The 22096-nt window shown below is 39.9% G+C and overlaps 7 protein-coding genes and 2 non-coding genes across 9 annotated transcripts; 4 read left to right on the top strand and 5 right to left on the bottom strand.

Moving 5' to 3' along the window:
• Positions 1-3: 3 nt before the first annotated feature.
• On the bottom strand, positions 4-2244 carry PKNH_1129900 (conserved Plasmodium protein, unknown function; the record flags this gene model as incomplete). Its single annotated transcript, XM_002261435.1, has 1 exon — positions 4-2244. The coding sequence occupies one exon, from the start codon at positions 2242-2244 to the stop codon at positions 4-6; it is 2241 nt and encodes a 746-aa protein (XP_002261471.1).
• An 810-nt stretch (positions 2245-3054) lies between these two features.
• PKNH_1129800 (merozoite surface protein 10, putative) lies at positions 3055-4374 on the bottom strand (the record flags this gene model as incomplete). Its single annotated transcript, XM_002261434.1, has 1 exon — positions 3055-4374. The coding sequence occupies one exon, from the start codon at positions 4372-4374 to the stop codon at positions 3055-3057; it is 1320 nt and encodes a 439-aa protein (XP_002261470.1).
• A 2619-nt stretch (positions 4375-6993) lies between these two features.
• PKNH_1129700 (cleavage stimulation factor subunit 1, putative) lies at positions 6994-8571 on the top strand (the record flags this gene model as incomplete). Its single annotated transcript, XM_002261433.1, has 1 exon — positions 6994-8571. One exon carries the CDS (start codon positions 6994-6996, stop codon positions 8569-8571), a length of 1578 nt encoding a protein of 525 aa, XP_002261469.1.
• Positions 8572-9128: 557 nt separating this feature from the next.
• Positions 9129-10112, top strand: PKNH_1129600 (conserved Plasmodium protein, unknown function; the record flags this gene model as incomplete). The annotated part of the gene is made up of 1 exon (XM_002261432.1): positions 9129-10112. One exon carries the CDS (start codon positions 9129-9131, stop codon positions 10110-10112), a length of 984 nt encoding a protein of 327 aa, XP_002261468.1.
• Positions 10113-10176: 64 nt separating this feature from the next.
• Positions 10177-11277, bottom strand: PKNH_1129500 (DnaJ protein, putative; the record flags this gene model as incomplete). The annotated part of the gene is made up of 1 exon (XM_002261431.1): positions 10177-11277. One exon carries the CDS (start codon positions 11275-11277, stop codon positions 10177-10179), a length of 1101 nt encoding a protein of 366 aa, XP_002261467.1.
• A 1007-nt stretch (positions 11278-12284) lies between these two features.
• Positions 12285-12356, top strand: PKNH_1129400. The gene has a single exon. It is a non-coding gene; the product is annotated as a tRNA-Ala (tRNA).
• Positions 12357-13590: 1234 nt separating this feature from the next.
• PKNH_1129300 lies at positions 13591-13671 on the bottom strand. Its single transcript has one exon. It is a non-coding gene; the product is annotated as a tRNA-Leu (tRNA).
• A 1349-nt stretch (positions 13672-15020) lies between these two features.
• Positions 15021-17399, top strand: PKNH_1129200 (conserved Plasmodium protein, unknown function; the record flags this gene model as incomplete). Its single annotated transcript, XM_002261430.1, has 1 exon — positions 15021-17399. The coding sequence occupies one exon, from the start codon at positions 15021-15023 to the stop codon at positions 17397-17399; it is 2379 nt and encodes a 792-aa protein (XP_002261466.1).
• Positions 17400-17779: 380 nt separating this feature from the next.
• Positions 17780-21778, bottom strand: PKNH_1129100 (conserved Plasmodium protein, unknown function; the record flags this gene model as incomplete). The annotated part of the gene is made up of 1 exon (XM_002261429.1): positions 17780-21778. One exon carries the CDS (start codon positions 21776-21778, stop codon positions 17780-17782), a length of 3999 nt encoding a protein of 1332 aa, XP_002261465.1.
• Positions 21779-22096: the final 318 nt, after the last annotated feature.

Below are 22096 nucleotides of genomic sequence, written 5' to 3'. Positions count from 1 at the left end.
GGCTCACCCCCCGGCACTTGCATCATCAAACATAAAAAAAAAGTTCAAAACGTGTACATAACATTTACTGCTTTGGTCGCTAAAAAGTTTTCCTTGGTAAATTTTTCTTATGCTGCCCTTAAAAGAAATGAAAACTTCAGTTAGTAACTTCACATTGCTGTCATTAATGATGTTCGCTATTTGCAATTTCCTAATCATATGTATTAATAATGTGAAAAAATAACATGACCTATTCAGAATTTTTATTCCCTTCAGATGACGCGTCTCCACCTCCGCAACTGGCGCATCCTTCGAAAAATGCTCCTCTACAGGAATTATTTTTTCGAAACAAATATCCTCCAAAAATTGCACCAAATATTCACAACACTTGTCTAAATGTATTAAAATTTCTGCCCTTCTTCTTCGGTCATAAGGATCATTTTGTTCATACATCTTAAAAACGCTGACAAATGTTTTGAGCAAATCGTGTATATCAATTATGCTTATCAAGGAGGTACAAAATTGTCCCCTTTTTTTATGAACAAGCAAGGCACTTAAAAAATCGTTAAACTTCCTCAAGTAGAGTAAATAAAATAGAGAACTGATTTTGTGGATGGACAGAAAATTTCCTACGTTGAAAAAAATCACGGTGTTCTCTCTTACAAAAGGAAATGATAAATTTTTGTGATTTCTCCGATTACTCTTGTCGTATTCCTCACATACCCCTCTTCTCTTCTGCAAAACGATTCGGTACAACGCCAGGATATTGTCCACGAAGGGTCCACGCACTTCTTCCCTCAGTCGTGCGCTGCTTATGCAAAATATTGCCATCGTTTTGCAGTTCACCTCGGTCATGATTAACCGACGGATTTTTCCAAAAACGGAGTCATACACATTCCCCCCTACAGCAGTTGTTCTGTCCAAAATGAACAATTCGAAAATGTTGCATATGTCTATTAAATTTAAAAAATGTGTGCATTTCAGTAGTAGATAATTTGCTAAGACATATGTAAATACGTTTCGCTCCTTTGATTTGATACTACTATGGATGATGACTGCCATGCTGTGGACATTCTCCCGCATGATCTTACTTTCTTTATCCCTCCTCTTGTGCACGGGTAAATCAGCAGTACTGTTGAACAGGCCCTCACTACGCAATAAACGTGAGATGCATTGCATTATTTCGCCCCTTGATACTGAAGCCAGGTCATTCCGCCCGTCTCCAACTTCGTCTGGTTCTTCACGCGCACCTTCCTCCTCGACCTCTTCCATGTGCTCCTCCGCGAGAACAGTCCCCCTTGAGTAACTCCCCCGGGAAAAGCAAAACTTCGGACCTCTATCGAATTTCAAAAAGTGATGTTCCAGCTCCCCATGAATAGGGTGGGGCATGCCCTGTAGGAAGCTCACCGACACGTACACATGTGATAGGAACGTGTACATTGGACAACAAGCGGATTTGCATTTTGCCAAAAAAACCATAAAAGTAGACACGTCGTGCATATTGAAAAGGTTGCACCCATATCTGGGAGATCCACTTTCTGGGCAACTCGCAAAAACTCCGTAATCAGCGCTTCTTCCAAAATTACGCACTGTTTGGTAAAAATGGTCCATTTCATCCTCCCTGTTTGTGTTTCCCACGTCGGAGAAAAAATAAGTCTCTATGCACCCCTTAAAATGTGTGCAAAGAACGGAAAGGAAACTCACACCAAAAGAAGGCTCCTTTCTCATTTTGTGTAAAATATCCATACATAAGACATGCATAAATTTGTACGCGCAGAACTGCACCATTTTGTCACACTTCATTTTTCTCTCCTCCACCAAACATTTTAATATGATCGTCATTTCCTTGATGGAAAAGACGTTAATATTGCCAAGGAATAAATCCTCCATTTTCATGTACACTTCTTCCTTATACTCCTTGGTGAAATGATCTCTCAACTTGTGTAGGTTGTGTAAAATGCAAGAAAAGTGAATGTAGTTTCTTTCGCACTCTTTATAAATATGTGGTAGTAGCAAACTGACTTTCCTTTCTGTATTTTTTTTTTCTTCCAAAGTTGGTTTTCCCCTCCCCAGGGACTTCAAAATGCGTGTGATTTGTTCAAAATTCATATGTGTCTCAGATCGCTCCAGCCACAATTCTTTCATACCCCTAGCGATGTGGTATTCCCTCGTAGTTCCGAATACGGACATACATTTATTCTTTACTTCAGTTGTGACGTCGTCCATTCTGCCCCTCAAATGAACTACCACTTGGGATGGGCCCATTCCCCCCTTCCCCTTACCTGTCTGTGCCACATTTCCGGTAGGCAACCTTCTTCCCAAGTGGGTAAGAAATTGATGCCCACTATGTGCAGTCTTAACCATAACTCCTTTGTTCCTCCTCCATATGGGAAATACATTTTGCATTTCGCCTTTTATTATCATGGTTGTTGCTGATTCCCGTGATGTTTGCGGCCGCGGCCTCAGCTGGAAGGGCCCACTGAAGTGGCACCCATTTTGTTAACAAGGCTCCGCGCCTACGCAGGTACATAGCGTGTACAATCCTGCATAACGCGTTGAACGTAGGAGAAACAAAACAAAAAAAAAAAAAAAAAAAAAAAAAAAAAAAAAAAAATTAAACAAAAAAGGGAAAAGAAGTTACGGTAGTAGTACTATTAAATAGCAAAACAAACTCAGAAGTTACACCAATTTGGAAAGTTCAAAAAATTAAACACACGGGGGAACAGGAGTTACGTAACTTTATTGGAAGTTACAAAACAACAAACGAATAAATTGGGCTAATGTGGAGGGGCAAAAAACAATTACCACGTCGAAATTGGGACCAAAAGGGGGGCAAAAAAAAAAAAGCGGCATGCAATTGACAAAAAAAAATTTATCCAAAACGACACTTCAATTTTTATGTATTTTTTTTCGCGTGAGAATAAAAGGCATTCCATTGGGGGTACCCCACTTGGCATATGTAAAAGCGTGTTTCCCATGGGGCACATCACTCCTTCCCCCACCAAAACAACACCAACAGAAATAACATAAGTCAGGATAAAGTGCTTAACAAAGAGCGACCCTCTCCTTGCCTCTCTAAAAAAGAAACTTGTGGAGAAGGCAAATTAGCAACAGGAGGAGAAGGCACAAGGACTGCTTCCCCTGAGAACCCAGGACACAGAAAATCCCATCCCCAATGTAACCATGGTTACACTGGCATTTTATATTTTCCTTTTTATCAATGGAACACTCTGCATTGACATCACAATTGCCGTTTTCCTTCGAGCAGTCCTTTACCGTCTTAGGTATGCACTTAAAATAATCCACACTATTATCAGGCATGTAGTTAGCTATACATCTACACTCCTCTTTATCCTTTTCCACAATGTAGCAGCGAGCGTTGGGCCCACATTTTGAGTATTCACAAATGTGATTAACTTTGAAGAGCACGAAATTTCTAATTGCCGTGGTGTAGAATTTCGTTTTTAAAATTATCTGCTCTACGTTGTACACTGTGTTATCGATCATGCTTGTCGTTTCCTTCAATTCTCTCCCCTCCTTGAGCAGCCTGTTTTTTATCTTCTCTGCGTGGTCTAAAGGGGGAGCGTTCCGCGTAGGCTGTTCTGCGGGAGGCGATATACGAGGTTCCTCATGTTCTTCTCCCCCTTTACCAGTGTCTGCATTAGCATTTTTTGCAATGTCCTTTTCTGCATTAACATTTTTTGCAATGTCCTTTTCTGCATTAGCATCTTCCGCATTGTCCTTTTTTGCATCAGCATTTTCCGTATTGCCCTTTTCTGCATTGTCCCCTTCTCCATTAAGATTGTCCGCATCAGCATTGTGTTCTTTAGTATCGTGTGTATTATCATTTTCGGTCGTATCAATATCATCCTGAGCCCTCGCCACCTGTTCAATATTTGCCTTATTCTTGCCCAAGGGGGAGGAATTCCTCTGAACAAAATTATACGCCTGGTTCACGGCCGCCTCCGAGGAGGATTTGGACGTGCTTCTCAAGTTTGCATTCTTCTGTACATGGTGCGAGGCTTTCTCCTGCTTCCCCGTGCCCAGGTCAGTATGGTTCACTTTATTTTGTTCTTCCTGTATCAAATAGGTTTCCACTTCTTTTTCAACATTTTTCCCATGGAGGAAAGTATTGCCCTCCTTTACATCACTTCCTTCTTCTTCCTGTTGTGTGTTACTTTGAGGTATAGTACTGTCATCGTTGCGCCTTGAGATTTGTCCTTCACTTGAAATGTGTTCAAGGGTGTTGTAATCGTTGGTGATGTCCTGGTGCTTGGGAGGATCCACCCCATCGGTTCCTTTCAATTCATTCCCATTCGCGTGGACAGCAGTGTTCAAATGTAAAAGGAGGAAAATTGTGAAGGTGAATGATTTGTTCCAAGTTGTGCGTTTCATCTCCTCCGTCTTGCCTGTTCATCCGAAAAGTTGCTTCTACTTTGAGCATTGAATAACGCATACGAGCATTCAAACATGCGTATTCACATCGCGGGTAAATGGTATGCGCAAATATAGCACGCATATGTGGATGAACCAAGAATGGAGTTGCAATTTATTTATGGGAGGAAAGTATGAGTTGGAGAAAGTTGCACTGTCGCATTTCGGTTTGAACAAGTTGGCAGGAGGAAAAAAAAAAAAAAAAAAAAAAAAAAAAACTAATCTGGCAGAACAAAGCTGGATGCAACAACAACAACAAAAAAAAAAAAAAAAAAAAAAAAAAAAAATACATATATGTATATACTTAACATCCGAATACGCGCATCAATTTTTTTTTCCATTTTTCAATTCGCTGCGCACGACATGCAAAAATCATCGATAGGCCATTTTTTTTCCCCCCCCCCTTCCCGCGCAGAAACAGTTCAGTATATCTATGTTAAAAATTAGCACACATTCATGCATGCGGGCGCTGGCGCCTCCGTAAATGCGCGCAGTTGAAATAGACACCGAGCAAAATTCTCTTACCTGTTGAGGAAATATCGCCAAGGTTGCTTACCACTTTCGGTAAAGACTTCATCCCTTCCGTGTGCAGCGCAGCGCGAGGCGCACAAAGTGGCCATCCGAAAAGGAGTGCCAACGGTATGGCAACATAGTAACGGCAGAGCGGCAAAATTGGCACCGGGCGCGAACAAAACGAAGCATCACGGCAAAAGTGAAGTCGATTAACCCAAACCTCCGCGGCGGCAACTGCGCCCATGAATTCGAGCAACTCTGTTTTCTCTTTTTGCTGGACTCTCGCTTTTCTCTTTAAGTATGTTCCTTCGCGGAGAAAAGTTGCTATTTTTAATACCACGTCGGAAAAGTTGAATATTGTGGAAACAAATTGAAGGAACTTCCCCCCCTCCTCCCCTTCTCCAAATGTGCTAACCCCATTTGAATCAATTTTGCTGTAAGCATTTCTAAGTTAAATAAAAATGTCCATTATGTTTTATCACCTTTTTTTTTTTTTTTTTTTCAAGAAAAATGTAGGAATTGCTATTTTTTTTTTTTTTTTTTTTCGTTTCCTCCCGGTGACACACACTTATTTAGGAAGTTTGTCCAAATCAAATGATGTGGGGTTATATTCCCCATGCATCTCTAGGGGTTGAAATGTTGCCATGTTTTCCCATACTCTTCCATATTTTCCTATATTCCCCCATAATGGCAGCACAAACGTGCTGCAAACCGCTCAAGGCATGTCTACACATGGGATAGCCCCTTTTCTGGATGAAAATGAAAAGGGGGGGGGGGCAGAAATTACCACCTGGTTCCCACTTATGGGTGAGCAGATAACTCTGTTACAGCAGGAAGTGGAAAATGCATTTTTACTAATTATGTACACATAATAGAGGAAATACAAGAAGGAAAAATCAACTAGTAGTACATATGCGCAATGTGTCCCATACCGACTTATTACTCTCAAGGTAGGGAAAGGCCTTTTCGCTAACTATCCGAGGCAACCTTCACTATTCTGTGCATCAAAATGCATAACCACGTTCCTCTTCTTCACCTGAATGGAGAATAAAAAACCACTTCGTACTTTTACACAAGTATAATGCACACACAAAAAAGTGTACAATCATCTAACAAGAGAGGTAGTTCTAAGAACGCAGTTAATTTCTATCTTCCTGCGATGGTCCACTTATTTCCGATTTTTTTTTTTTTTTTTCCTCACCACGTGGTGTATGAGTCTGCATCGATTGGATTAATCCTCTTTCCCTCTTGGCCATTCCAATTTGAGGCGCTATTTGTTTGTCACCACCCTTTGGGACATTCTTCTAAGCATAGAAGAGATGCATACACATGAATAAGTGAGTTGACGAAGGCAAAAGTGGAAGGTGTTCAATTAGCATGCCACACCTACGTTTGTATACTTGAGAAAAATGCATTAAAAAGGTTCCAACAACTTTGGGGGCCTATCCCCCCGGTGACACTTTTTTCGAAGAGGGACATATGGGAAATAAAAGAAATCTCCCATTTGGAGGAAAAAAAAAAAAAAAAAAAAATGATCCTTGCAGGTACCCACCTAATGTTCACTTCATTTTTATGCACTTATTCAAAGCGAAAGGAACCGAACGGTTCCATCTCCTTATGCGTATCTAACATTATACATATCTTCATTCGGGTAACTCAGTTTAGTTGTTCTTATTAGAGCTTCATGCCAGATGCAGAATTCTCCGTGAAGTCACCTGACTTCATTTTTAATGACCATTTCTCGTGCTGCGCACTTTACCAAAGGGGTTCTTTTTAACCTTGCACGAATATCAGCAGAAGGTAGCATTTTTTTTTTTTTTTTTTTTTCCCCATATTTTGAAAGTAGTAAAAATGGGGCTATGCCCAATTAGCAGCTCGTTTCTATGCAGTTTAATTATATGTGAAGAAGAAAGGTAGAGGTAGTCCCTGCTCACCTCCTCCTCCCCTGAACCGCACATGCATATGCAGGTTATAGATGCTTGCCTGCGCACATACGTATCTGCTCACCTCCATATGTATGACCCGCAGGACGGGTTACCATAGAATCGTTTTTGAAGTACCCCGACAATGAAGGGGTTCAGCGTCAGCAGCTTGTTCGCGCCTAGTAAGGGGGAAAACCCAGTTGGGGAGAGCGTCCAAGATGGAGAAAGTAACAAAGCTGTGGAAAGTCACCTAAATGAAGACCCCCCCCTAAGGGGGGAAGCCTGCCAAATGGAGGCAGATGAGATCCCAACCTCGGAGCAAAGAAAACCCAAACAAATCGAAGACATCAACAAAATCGCTTTTTACGAAGCGGTGCTAAAACAACTTAAGGACGATGACCTAACCGATTCGTTCGAAGCCCTGAGGAAGGAAATTAATTTGGAGCAAAGCAAAACGGTGAAAGAGAATTACCTGTTCCATTTATTTAGGAAGAGCTTGTACAAGGGGAATCCTGATTACGAAAGGGATATAGAGGAAGAGGATGGACAAAAAGAAGACCAACGGAATGATCAAATTGCAAAGTTGAAAACCTATGGTATGTTCCTAAAAAATGCACAACTGCGTAGTAACAATGAGACAATCTTAAATTTAGATTCATTAAAAAAGGAAAAGGGAGGAAGGATAGTATACTCCTATGATATCACGGACAGAGTAGAATTAATTCACCAACATAAAGTCACCTGTTGCACGACGAACAGTACAAGAAATATGTTGTGCTCAGGTGGAGCGGATCACGCCATTAAAATTTGTAAAATATATGAAAATGTGAAAAAGAGAAAAATATACACCATTGATAATAAACACATGGGAAAAATTAACTGCATGAAATTTCATCCCGTAAAAAATCTTTTATTCTCAGCGAGTGATGATTGCACCATTCAAATTATCGATGTAAATAAAATATTAAAAAAGAAGAAACAACAATTTAGGTACCGAAGAAATGTAAGGGAAAAAATAAATGATTTATCCAGTCAAAATGTAGTTATACAAGATAAAAACGCCTTTGTAAATCTATATGTCCATCCCTGTGGAGATTTTTTATATGCTTGTAATAAAAATGAAAATATTGTTAAACTCTTCGATTTGGAGACCTTATCTTGTTTCACATCGTATGAAAAGAACGACCAACATCATAGTGCCACAATAAACTGTATCAGTGGCACGTCAGATGGAAGTTTCTACTGCTCTGTATCGCAAGATGGACACATCAAAATATGGGATGGGCATGAGTCCAAATTAGTACACACAAAATTTAATGCCCATAATGGGTATTCTGTAGAATCTGCTACTTTTAGTAAAAGTAATTATTATTTGCTTACTTCTGGACTTGATGGACAGACAAAAATTTGGGACATTCGAAATTTTGAGTCCCCCTTCACTTTCGGAAATGGAATTTTATCATGCACTTCCAACAAAAGCATCTTCATGAATGATGAATACTTTATTGCAAATGTCATTCAAACAAATGATCACTTCACATCCAAGTTTTTCATTTACAATGCCTATTTTGGAAACCTCGAATGCAATGTACAAAATATACACAATGACAAAATCTCAGACATTGTCAACGCTAGGGATGGACTGAATGTGCACACGGCAGGCCACGACTACGTATGCAAAACGGTGAAGATTGATCAGCGCCCTACACATGACGGGGGGTGACCCGCCTGGTTGAGGAGCCAAGTAGAAATTCCATGTCACACGTCGACAGAGAATACTAACGTAACCACTTCCTACACATGGGAGTATTTTTTTTTTTTGTAAAATTCCAGCACAAAGTGGAATCCTTTCTGTGGAGGGTGAATCACACATCGCGCGCGCGGATAGGTTCACTCTCATTTGCGCACCTCCTTCGGCATATGCTTCGAGCAGATTAACGAGCACTATCTGTCAAAACTCATAGATCCATTTTGTCTCTTCCCACTGAGCATATGGTCCGTATTCCAATGGGGCATGTCCATTTTTTTTTTTTTTTTTTTTTTTTTTTCTCCCGCGTTACGAAAAAAATAGACGCACTAACATGGTACTGTGTAGGGTTCGCAAAATTTCCACAAAATAAAGTGAACTTCCTCCCCCACACCCTCGCAGATGAGGGGATAAATAAAATTTATGGCGATGTCATGTTGTTGAACAGAATAGCTGAGTCTATACATGTGCTCAAATGTAAGGAAAAAAAAAAAAAAAATTGCAAAAGCGATTTGGAATTTCTACGATGAATTATGAAGCACCCACGTGGGGAAAGCCTTCTCATGAAATTGGGGTATTGCTCCACCCCAGGCACGACCAGTAGCGATAGGAGCGACAATTGCAGTGACGATTGCAGTGACGATTGCAGTGACGAATACAATGTCCGGGGTAGGAGGCACGGGGAACGCAGCGCCTCCGCGAAGCCATTGTATGACGAAACGGATCGCACCATGGTGAGCAAGTACCTCAAAGGAATGAAAAAAAATAAAGAGAAAAATCAATTTTACCATTTCAAAAAGTACTTAGCAGAAAATAATGTCTTTTTTGTATTCGTCCACTTGTTTGTGAAGCTGATACGTAACAGGGACACAGTGGAAAACCCCTACGATTACGTCATGAAGTACTACGGACAGAGAGGGCACACCTCAGTGGATGATGCTCTTCGCAGAAATTTAATCAAAGAAAATAAAAAATATAGAACAGAAAATGAGCAACTGGTTGGGAAAATAAACGAGTTGCTTGTCCAGGTGGAAGACCTGCGAAAAAAGGACACCTGCAATTTTATTGCAAACTGGTTTTTCAAAAACGGCGATGAGCAGCTTGATTGGACTGATCTCTTCGGGAAAGAGTTCATGGGGAGTGGTCACAATGTGGAAGATACACCAAGTAATTATACTACACAAAACAACCAGAACGGACCATTTCCCGACAAGGACTACAGGGAACCCACCCACTTTGTATTCAGTCGAGACACGTTTTACCTCTTTCTGAGTTTTCTGGACGACCCCACCAGAATGCAACTTCGTGAGGTACTTACAGGGGGGCTCAACCATGAGGGGAAATCCGTCCTGTGCGAGGGGATACACAAAGGATTGTCTGTGTTTGTAAATCAGTATGTATCTTTGGAGAAGCTGGGAGAAAATGGGGCTCACAAATTGGACAGGAAGAAGCATCGCAACGAGAGAATAGTTCCTACACTCCGCTATCAAAATGCCAATAATGCGCATTCAAGGTGACATGTGCTTTGTTCAGATAATAGCAGGGACACTGTTACCGTGCTACCCTGTTGCTACTCCACCACTAGGCCGATTTCACCGACTGCGCGCAGAGAAGAATAGTAGTTAACAGAGTGATGTAAAATTTATTCTTGGAGAAAAAGTGGAAAATCGTATCCAAGAGCGAATTGGACAAGTGCTTCATTTTAATCACGTTGACCGGGGAAAAGGGTCCACAAATACGGTTCCCAAAAATTCGATGGGTACTCTGTGGTAGAGTGAATCTTGATCTGTCCACCACAATCAGCTCATGGTCTGTATTTAAAAACTTATACTTTATATATAAGTACATTTCTGTGCTCTGTAAAATATCAGCATAGGACACATCCTTCCTACAGGGAATTTTAATCAAGGGTTTGGGAATACCACAGAAATGAGCAAAGGAAAATTCATCATTGAACATAAAAGAACTATTTTCAATACGAGCTTGCAAAATTGTTGTAAGGTCGAGAAAAGGACCTTCTAAATCATTCTCTGTTATAACGTCCATATTTAGGCAGTTATTTATATGCTCTTCTTTTAATGTTAAATTTCCAAATAAAGCCTTCTCTATAATTAATCCGTTTTTTCTCTCCTCTTTTTGGAGTTTTTCCAAATAGATACTTTTTACTTCGTTGATTTTATTTCTGTATATGACTTCTGCTTCCATCTGCAACTGCCTCCTACATTCTTCGATGGTGGATTCGTGAATGTATCCATTTAGTACATCATAGTAGAATTTTTCAAATTTGTCGTTCAACATTTGGTAAGCCTTCTGAATGCAGTGATAACATTCCTCATGTTCCCTTGATAATTTTTTGTGGACACTGAACAGCTTGGACAGTTGGAGGTAACTCCTCCTTATGGTTTTTCCATCGGCGTTGCTCCTGACGCTGAGGATGTCATAGTACATTGGCTTCACGCTGTATTGGCTAATTCGCTTGATCTTCTCCACGTAGTTCTGAAGGAAATATTTTTTATTTTCACTGTTCATAGAGGAGATATTCCATAGGGTGTTTCCATACGCCTCGGCTCCTTCGCTCCTATCACTTCGACTCCTTATGGACTCTTCTTTCCTCGTGCTTAGCTCCCTAAACGATTCCATCTCACCGCCATTCACTTGGTCCTCCCACGTTACCAGCTCCATGCTGGTGTGGTGAAACCGCAAAAGGAGGAGTCCTCAGGGTACAAGTGTGAGAGTGCGCAAGGTGGCATTTCCAAATGACCCTTTCAGATAACCCTCTCAGGTAACCTTATCAAATGGATTCCCGAAAGAAAAAAAAAGTAAAAAAAAAAAAAAAAAAAAAAATTAATACCGGGGAACCAATGCAGGGGAAATTTAACTCCTGAAACACCATGGGCATTTCCCCCCATTTTGCTATCCCCCCTGGACCATTTGCAAAAATATAACTTGTACTCAGGGAGGCTCTGCTGAATGCACCAAAAGAAGAAGCAGTGTCCTCTGTATTTTCCCTCTTACACACAGAGCGGTATAGTAAACGTCCCAGGAACTTGATTGCACAATTTTCCCTTTTCCCCTTCCCATATTACGCACCCTACGGCGAAGTGAAATACGCCCGCCAAGGGTAACCGATGTGTCAGCACCGCTTTCTTAACATCCATCTTTTTTAATCTTACCCGATGGATCTGTAACCCTCGGCACTTGTTCCTCTTTTAAAAAATCCCCGTGAGCAGACTAATTTGCTTTTTTTTTTTTTTTTTTTTTTTTTTTTTTTTTTTTTTTTTTGGCTTGCCCCGTAGGACACGCTGTAACTTGGAGAAAAGAAAATCCTGAGGAATTTTTTTATCACGTCAGATTGTCACACATAAATGAAGGCTCTTACATAAGCAACCCGCTCCTGGTACATCATCAGGGGAGGGGAAATGATGTCGAGGGTCACAGTTATCATTTCTCATACGCCCATGAACGTGAACAAGAGGATGTGTTCCCTATAAACCATCCTCGCTGCGTGGAAATTCGGTTATAATGGAACAAAATATTTCGAGTGACCAAGCGGAAAGAACCTTTTCGAGGCCTACGATGGAACACCGAGCGGGAAATAACCGCACTTTTGTCGTACGAAAAATGATGCCAGCGCTCCGCTTCGAAAAATAATTTCTCTCTATGGGCAGAAAATGATGCTATGAATTCTTGGGCTAGTGGTGTAGTGGTATCACGTTCGCTTCGCATGCGAAAGCTCCCGGGTTCGATTCCCGGCTGGTCCATTTTACGTGTATGCCCCCGAATAAGCGAAAAAGGTAAACTTAAACTTAAAAAGAAAAGCTTCTTAAAACTTTTGATCGTTAATAAAAAATAATAATGGCATAACGGAAAATAAATTAAGAAGATGACGGCCAAAAATAAACACCTCACCACAAGCCCCCCATATTAAAGAAAGATTTCAAGAGAATGAATTGTAATAAGAAAATAATATTATTATAGTTTTACTTAAAAAAAAAAAATAAATAACTTTATTATTCTATAAAAAAAAAAATAGTTTATTATTGTATATAATCCTATAAAACACATATATACGTGTATTTTACTGATAAAATGTATTCTTCTTAAACACTTATGAAATATGCTGAGCATATCATTATATTTCCATCTTTCTTACTGAGGCCATTATCACATATTTTGCTGAATTAGGGGGAAAGCCCTTTTAGTGGACGTACTTTTAAAACCCTGCGGAAAGACACCATATTTTAAAAAAGGCAAACTTTTGAAGGGCATAAGAGGGCCTACATATATATATCCCAATTGAAAACTACTTCAAAAGAAGGAGTACCTATGAACTCGCCTTGTGGTTCGATGGACCATCCCACCTTTATACAAATCATTACTTAATTGGATGCAAAATTTAAGGAAGATTCATTCCTAAGTTATTGTTCTGTTCATTTAGCGGAAATATCAATTCGTAGGTCATCATAAAGCAAGGAAAATGGGCCCCTTATATTTTCCAGGACAGTTAAGGAATATTATACTGTGTAACCATTTTCCAGGGTCCTAGAATGGGGTGAAGTGGGATGGCATACCGTGGCGCGCTTAAAATTTTAATTGAAACCCCCCTCTTCTTTTGAGAATGTGCAAATATAGAAGGTGCCCCCGTTAAACTTGCAGAAATAAAAGAGCAAAAACGTACGCGCGGTTACTTTTTTCTGTTCATGAAGAGATGTCACAATTGAAGTTTAAAAAAAAAAAAAAAAAGTTAAATGAGTAACTGTCCTGTAGAAAGCTGTGCGCACCTCCCTCATTGGTTAAAAATGCAATAAACACTTTTCTGCCAAATGAGGAAGTTACTAAATTTACAACTGTTTTAAAATGAGAAAACTGGGAGAACAAAAAAAAAAATATAAAATAACAAAATATATTTATATATAATAATAATATGTTCTCTTTTTATTTTTATATTATATCATCGACTTTTTCTTCATAAAGCATTTTTTCATAAAAGCTTTTTGACAGAAGCGGGATTCGAACCCACGCCTTATACAGACTACCGTCTGAAGGTAGCGCCTTAGACCACTCGGCCATTCTGTCGAACAATTATTTTCGCGATTGAACAAGCATATGTACTGAACTCAGTACAGTAAAAGGCCGGGTAGAGCCGTACGTTCCACCGACCTCATAACAATGTAATCCGAACATTTCACTTATTTCATGGCCTATCTTCTCTACATATCGTAAGAAATAAAGAAAATCGTGCGTCCTTTCCTCCATGGTCCGCAGCGAAGTATCATTTAAGTTAACAATTCATTTAAAAAAAAAAAAAAAAAAAAAAAAAAAGAGAAAAGTCAAGCTAAATTGCCACGTACAAAAACACAATGCGCATAAGTTCATGATCCCATAGTCGGAAAGAAATGGACGTGTGATACTACATCTGCCTGATGAAGCAATTGAGGCGTAGAAAAACACAGCGTGATTACAGTTGCCCGCATAGGAGCAATCCACTCAAGCTTTCAAAGAGGGGTGGGGATTCATATCTGACAGTGCACATACAAAAGCATACACCCATGTCGCAAGTTCGTTCGTATTGACCCCTACATTGTTACTTTTCCTTACGGATAATCATCCAAACAGGTATCAACCTACTCTGATCCTATAAAAGAGTTACCCAATCAAAGTTCGAGAAGAAGGTCGCACAGAGCCAAACGTGTGGACGTGCAGGCAGGCATACTGACTCGCTAACCTTACTCATATGGGTACATTTTTAAAGGTTCAAAGGGATGTCCACCCGTTCCAATTAACAACTCTCCAATTACGTGTAACACATTTTGTAAGAAGGATGAGAAATTACCCTTCGTGGCCTACCTCCTTATGTGTATTCTAGCCAATCAGCGAAAAGCAATTCCTAGAGTAGCGCTCAGAAAGAGGCGATGAGACCCCCCTTGAAAAGAGGATCACCAAGTAGGATGAAGAAGTAAAGGAACACATGCACGTACACACTTGTTAGATTCAATGTGATAAAGGAGGAAAAAGGCTCAAGGATACGTCTCCCCAATTTTAGGCAAAGGTGAAAGGTACCTTCTTTTTCTGCCAAGTAGGAAAGGAGCTTACCTGCACGAATTTTCAAACTCATGGTGATTTCCGCAGAAGGAAGAATCATAAAGTCGGCTTGAACAACGAATGTGTTAAAATCTTCAAATAAAGGTTATATGTTCGACACTCCATCTGAACGAACCTTTTTTTGTTTTTTGTTTTTTGTTTTTTTTTTTTTTTTTTGCAAAATAATCGAAGCAGTTTTGCATAGCGAGGATAAGGAGAGAAGATACACCCCTGCAGATGATTACTCTTTTACGTAATTGAAAACAGTGCATACCTATCAAATGTATGTGTAATTCCCGCTTGGAAATGTCGTGAAGATGCCACCACGAAATGACTAACATCGGATGCAGCCACTCTTACTCCTACTAATCGCACTGATCATTGGTAAGTGCAAGACCGGCAGGGGGATCAAGCGAAGGGGGGACAACTACCACCACAGATGCGGAAGGGGTAGTCGCCATTGCAGCTGCAACAGATTCCGCAGTACCTTCCTGCACCTCTACGTGCTGGTGCTCTCCCTAATTCTGTTGAGCGAAAATGCGACCACTATTCAGGCGTACCGAGTGACTTGTCACGGAAACCAGTTATCTTTCCTTCCCAATGTGGTGTCCAAGGTGCAAAGAAGATACTCCCCCAGACGCTACGCCAAAGGGGGGAGTGGTACAATTGGAAATGGTGGCAGTGCAAGGGGCGAAAGCGCGATGCTCCCAAGTGAAGAACACCTCCCCACAAACAGAAGCACATCGAACAATTACTTCAAGTCCCTCTGCTCCAGCAGTGTGCTAAATAAGAGCGTGGACGAAAACGTAAATTTCGAAGATGGGGTGGCGAGTTTCTTCACATTGAACCCAAATCCGAACATTGGCTTTTTGGTTGGTAGGCCGAAGCGGCGAAGTGCGACCGATGTGGTGCAAAATGACGTGGAAGAAGAGTCAGACGCAGAAGAAGGTGCAGATGTAAAAGAAAGGGCAGATGAGACAAAAGAGACAAACCAACCGGCAACTCCTCATCAAAAAAAAAGAACAAAAAAAATTCGCCTCAAACTCAAAAGAGGATACATGAACGAAGTGTACGACAGGGAGAAAAAGAGGCTCAATGAGGTCCTATTGTCCTTCGAGGATAAAAGCATATTCAAGGCTTCCAAAAAAAAAATCAAAGAAAACATACTTCTCTTAAATGGACAAACTGTAAATATAGAAGTGATAAAACAATACTTGTTTCATAAATTAAGATTAGAATATTATGAAAGCATAAGGGACCAAAAGAAAATCCTGACATTGGATCTATGGTCCAAGGAAATTAATGTATCTGTTGAAAATTTGAAGAAACTAATTGTTTATATTTACAAAATGAAGACTCTGGTGCAGAAGGAAGATGAAGAATTGCTTATTAAGACTTATTTTTACAACAAGACGAATATGTTTAGTTTGTTCAGGAACGGTGCCGCAGGAGGAGGGGATGTGGTGGCCCCCTTTGACTTTTCCGTGCCGGACGTGGACTCCACCGTTGATGACCAAGGGAAAGGGAGCGACCTTGATCCCAAAACGAAGAAGGAAGAAGCGGCCACGAAAGGAGTGCCTTCTAATGGAGCAATGGGCAAAGGGGGGCAACTTCTCCCTATGCCCATCTCCCCCAAGCGGGACATCTTCACCGACTACTTCGACAACAACGAAGTGGTCCTGTACAACGATTGTGAAAATTTAATAAACTCAGAAGTACAGAAATTCATCGAGTGTATTAAGGATATTGTCTTTTTTGAGAATTCCATTTACATGTTGGAAAAGTTGGAAAATAGACCCCCCCTTCTGGAGGAGGTAGCCTTTGCTTACAACTACGACAAGGATATTTTCATACAAAAATTAGAAGTTAAAATAAAGTTGTCCCAGAAATTGTTAATATATTTTATCCCACTAATTAATAATATTATACGGAAAGCTGAATCTAATTTTAGTAGCAACTTAAGTGAAGACGACTTCTTACTCGTCAGCTTAGATGCAGTGAAAAACGGGTTCAGAAGGTATGATGTCGAAAAATTAGGAATAAAAAATCTCACAAAATATGTTTACATCTGGGCAAAAAATAGCACCTACAATTATTATCAGAAGCACAAGTCCTTCGTGTCCGTGTCACCACATACTTACAAAGATTATAATAAAATCAAAAAATTTGAAGAAAGTTTTGAAGAAAAACATGAAAGGAAACCCAGCATCAAAGAAATAGCCGATGGATTGTCTATGACCATGGAACGGGTTCAGAAGGCTCTCTCCTCAGCTGTAAATGTGATAGACGCTGAAAAGCCAATCATGTACCAAAATAATAATTCGGACCACCCAGAAAAAAATACCTACACAGATTTAATTGTCAACGCCGATGATATCCACAGCATGAACGAAATTGTCTACAACGACCTTGTGATAAAGGGGCTAAGGAAGTTTATCTGCAAGTCGCTAAAAAAAAAAATAAACAAGCTAATTATCTTTATGAAGTTTGGCCTCTTCTTAAGGAAGAAAATTTTCACAGATGACGAAATTTGTCACACTCTCCAGATTACGAAGAATAAGTTACAGAAGCATTTCCAGCTCTCCCTCAATGAGATCAAAAAATATATTAACAAGATTAAGAAGAATAAATCAGAGGTCGATCCTAACTTCGACTTTTCATCGTACATTAACTTTTCTCAGTACGACTTTTTGGGGAACGACTTTTCCCAAATTTTGATATAACTCATTGGCGCATGATCCATGTGCATGTGTGTGGGGTGATTAAACTCTTTGGCGAACCTCCCCCCCCTGTTGCGTCTTCATCGGGAGAATCTCATTTCCTTCCTTTTCCTTTTTTTTTTTTTTTTTTTTTTTTCGTAAGGAAAAAGGTCCTTTGCTGAGTTACACTTTTATGTCTATCATTTGGAGTAAATATTTGAGAATTTTTTTTTTTTTCCACTTTTTTTTTGCCAACTGAAATTTTCCGTTATGTTTTTGTTTTTGTTTTCTCCTCGTAAACTTTCAGATTCTTCAATTTTTTTTTTTTTTTTTTTTTTTGGCGATACGTTGCACCTGAGAGAAATGGCCACGGCACACGGCAACGCGCGTTTATGCAGGTACGCTTAAGCTGCTTTGTACTTAAAGTGAACCATTGTACCCCCCTTCTTGTGCGACATCTGTACCCCCTCAACGATCCTAGAGTAAAAGCAGTTGTTATTAACCGTGACGTCGATGAGGGACTCGTCCAAATTTACATTTTCGTATACTTCCTTTCCAGCGGAATAGAACCTCCTTCCTGGTACATTTTTCAAAGCGTCCATATTTTTATCAAGGAATAGCTCATCATCATTTATATTCGCGGCCACTCCTCCATAGTTTCCCTTCGTAAACTCAACTTCGTCGAAGCATTCTTTCTTTACATCATCAATCATGTCACCAGAAGATGTCTCCACTTGGGAAGATCCCTTTGGGTTGGATGATCCCCATTCCTCGTCGGAAGAAAATTCCAAAATATCAATGTCTGAATCGATGGACTCACTCGAACCCTTACAGTAATCCTTCAAGTTGTACTCGTAAAAATGCTTCACTTGGTTATCCTTCCCATCTGTTTTTATCAAATACTGACTAATGAACACATCATTTGAATTTTGGCTAGCTGAAATGCGACCCGATTTCTCGTACACCTTGATATTGTCCAGATTAAAAACTTGGACTGACCAATTGGATAAGGTTTTTTTTAAACACAAGGAACCATGAATCCCAACGAAAGTAATTTTTGTTAAAAACTCTTCATTTCGGTTATTCATTAGGAGATAATTCCCGTGTACATTCATTTCATCTGGTAATATCTTATGCTGTTGGAAGGTTAGTATTCCTGAGAGGGAAATATATTCTTTGTCTAGGTTACAGTTATCTTTTTTTTCTTCCCCTATGTTTGAAGTGGCGTCTTCCAGAACATGTTCACCATTTGTCTGGTCCATCTCCCCTTTGTTCTGTGCATCATCTCTTCGGCGCCTCAAAAAGTTGGCTGTCAAGCCCGTCACGCTTAGGTTCAAGATAATTTGCAGGGCATTCAGAATGATGCACAGATCCTCCGTCAAAATTTGATTACTGGGGATAGAACTATTTTCCTTATTGTATAAATTCATACTGTAATGAGTAACTGTTACGGAAACGACGCTCTTTATATGGTTGAGTGCATCTCTTGTTTCGTACAGACATTCATCATGGACGTAGTTGTTATTTACCCAACTGACATTTTTGGAAACTTGTTTATACTTTGAAATCACCTCCATGGACCGCTTAGTACAGTCAGATAGGGTACCATAGGTGAAGATGTGCTTCGAATGATCCAACATCAACTCTGCTACATCTGCCTTTACTGTCCACGGTGCGTCGATTACACAAAATTGGAAGTTGTACTTGGATAAGCAATCCAGAAGGTTCTTCTTCAAATGGGCTACATTCTGGTAGGATCTGTTTTGCTGCTCCGTTTGGTTATCCCCATACTGGGTTACGTGCGATTTCTGTTCACCACTGTATTGATTGGTTTCTACCTCCTCCACGGAGATAACCTCATTCGCGCGGTAAACCCTGATAACCCTAACTTCGGATAGATCCATGTTCCTGCTACTTTTCTCATAGGCTGAACTTCTGTACTTGTTGTTCATGAAACGTAGAACTGCTTCTTCCTCTTCGGCGAGTAAAAAAATGAATTTAAGTTTTATTCGATTTTCAAAGGACAGGTAGTATAGGCCATCATTCTGCACGAAATGGTTAACCCCCACAATGGCGTACGTAATTGGATTCAGGCAAAACTGAATATTGTACAGGAGATCATGGGCATGATTCAGGTTATTATGAACGAGTCCTCCATATCTGCTATGTTCACCATTTGGGTGGTGTCCCGTTTCTCCTGCCTCCCTACAGAGAACCCCCCTTTGAGCCTCCCGGTTAGACAACTTAATAGCGCACCTGATAAATTTAATCGATTTTTGATAATTGCGTAAGACCTTATAGCATGACGCAATGTTAATGTAGGTCGAGGAGTGTCGACTTTGTTTAAAATTTCGCAGGCTCTGTTTCATATAATATATGGCCTTCTCAAATTCACCGAACTTCATGCACACATGACCACACACATCACCAATATCTTCGTCCGTCTTTAAGGAGTAATAATTATCATAACATTCCTTTATGTCTAGCAGGATATCCTTCTCTGTCCTTCCATTTATGTTGGGGTAGTTGATTAAATTCGTGAATACATTTCTGATATTGTAAAAAACATCAGAGTCGTGATTTGAGTATCTCAATAGAGAGATCAACTCCCTTATGCTCACATTAGCAGGGTTATTATTGATGTTCTGTATTACTGCTTTTTGCCAATTTATCAAGACATCAGGTGGAAATTGCTCCATGTTATCGAAGAAGGACGAAATGGTTCCTCCAAATTTTATCGACATATTATTTAAATTCTTTAAGTTTATTTTTTTCATCTTTCTGTAAACACTTTCATCATTCGGGGAAAATCGACCCGACAAACGATTTCCCATATGCATTTTGCTAACGTTCGTTTTACTCGTCACAGTGATTCCCTTCAACTTAAAGGAGGACGATTCCACGCTCACTTGGTTCTGATACCTCCTCTTTAGGTGGCCATCTTTGGAGCCTTTCTTAAAATAGTCTATAATATTAAACTGATTAATTCCCCCTCGCTTATCAATTCGCAGGCGCTCTGTTAAGGTGGAGTAGGTTAAGTTGGATTCATCCCCAAGGCTATTTCTACCAGATAGGAAGGCACCTTCTTCCACCTCCGATTCATAATCCCCCCCCTCATAATGGTTCTTATGCATCAACAGAGTGACGATCTGAAATGTATCCGAATAGGGGGTATGTATGTAGTGCCCCCCCCTGGATAAGAAGTACAAACAAATTGCATTCAAGTTTACCATAAAGGAGAGGCTGCCATGCACTACAATATGTGGATCTCTATGCCCCTTAAATTCTTCATAAGATTGGTAACCCTTATCACCAATAAGACACAATAATTTGTTACCACTCAACTTTAGTATCCTGTCAAATAAAATGAATGCTCCCACTGGAAGAACAAAAGACAATGGTTGATTAAAATACGAATACAATTTTAGTACATTATAAATTTCTTTATATTTTCTTAAATAATCAGATGCCTTATCCGTTTTTTCCTTTTTAATTTCTTCATCGATATTGACTTTCTCCCAGTGCCATGTTACAGACATACGTAACATAATATCTGCATTCCTTTTATCTTCTTCTACATTAGGAGAATACACAGAAAGTAGGGCCCTCCTGAAATCATCCTCTCCATTAACAATCCAGGCATCAGTAAGTAAAGAATCCAAGACATAGTTGCAGATTAGCACTATGGGGGTATTTTCAGGAATGTAACTTTTAGAAACTTGTAGGAAAATTTTTTCCTCCGTTTCATTTCCATCAAAGTAAGCAAAATCAAGCATAGAGAAGTTTGCATAATTTCTTACCCTTTCATCCGAATAATCCGTATCATTATACGATGAGGAGTAGCTTGATGTGTTTGTCGACGAGTCATAATTTATTTCTTCATTTTTTTCAAATTCCGAATCATAATAAGAGTTGTTCTTACTTGTAAATGTTCGTTCACAACTATCCCTCGTGTTAATGAACCGCTTCAACCTCGAATTGTTCATGCAATATGTGATGTTGTCTTTTGCGATGTCTGTAAATACATACACAAATGGCCTGTCCGGAAGGTTCATACTCTTAAAATATTTCTGATACTTGCTTAATGCTCTTAAAATCAGGTACGTAAATTTCCCATGACCTGCTCCTATTTCTAATATGTATATGGGAACATTTCGGTCGCACTCATTGCTATTGAACCAGTCCTTCATGTAATTAATTATTACTCGCGCGTAATCCTTGGCGATTTTACTATTGCTCGTTACGAAGGAAGGCACAACATTTTCCTTCCACGCGTTGATAGCTGCTCTCCGATAGTAGTTCTGGAGCAGGTCCCATATTACGCTGTCACACAGCGGTTCCTTACTCGCTACGCAAAATTTACTCTCCGGGTTCTTCTCGACGATCACTTCACCGCCCATCATAGTGATATAGTAAACGATGCGGCAGATAGAATGGTAAGTAACGCGGAAAACACGTAGGGGAAGAGGAGGCACTTAAAGTGTCACCAGGAAAAAAAGCACCACCCTGTGCTTCCAGTTCGACGTAACCCATGCAGACAAAAAATATACCAGGCACAAAAACCTCAGTTCCGTTTCCCTCTTTTATTTTATTTATTATTATTTTTTTTTTATCTTCGTTCCTTTTCTTCCAAGTGGTAAAAAAAACAAGTAGGAAAAGTTCCTCCCGTAAAGGGCCCCCTTTTGTTACGCTAAACGTTGTCTAACTTTGTCCCCTGTTCG

This window comes from Plasmodium knowlesi (genome assembly GCF_000006355.2).
Source record: "Plasmodium knowlesi strain H genome assembly, chromosome: 11".
Lineage (NCBI taxonomy): Eukaryota > Apicomplexa > Aconoidasida > Haemosporida > Plasmodiidae > Plasmodium > Plasmodium knowlesi.
The sequence above is the reverse complement of the archived record's forward strand: the minus strand, read 5'-3'. Positions and strand labels throughout refer to the sequence as shown.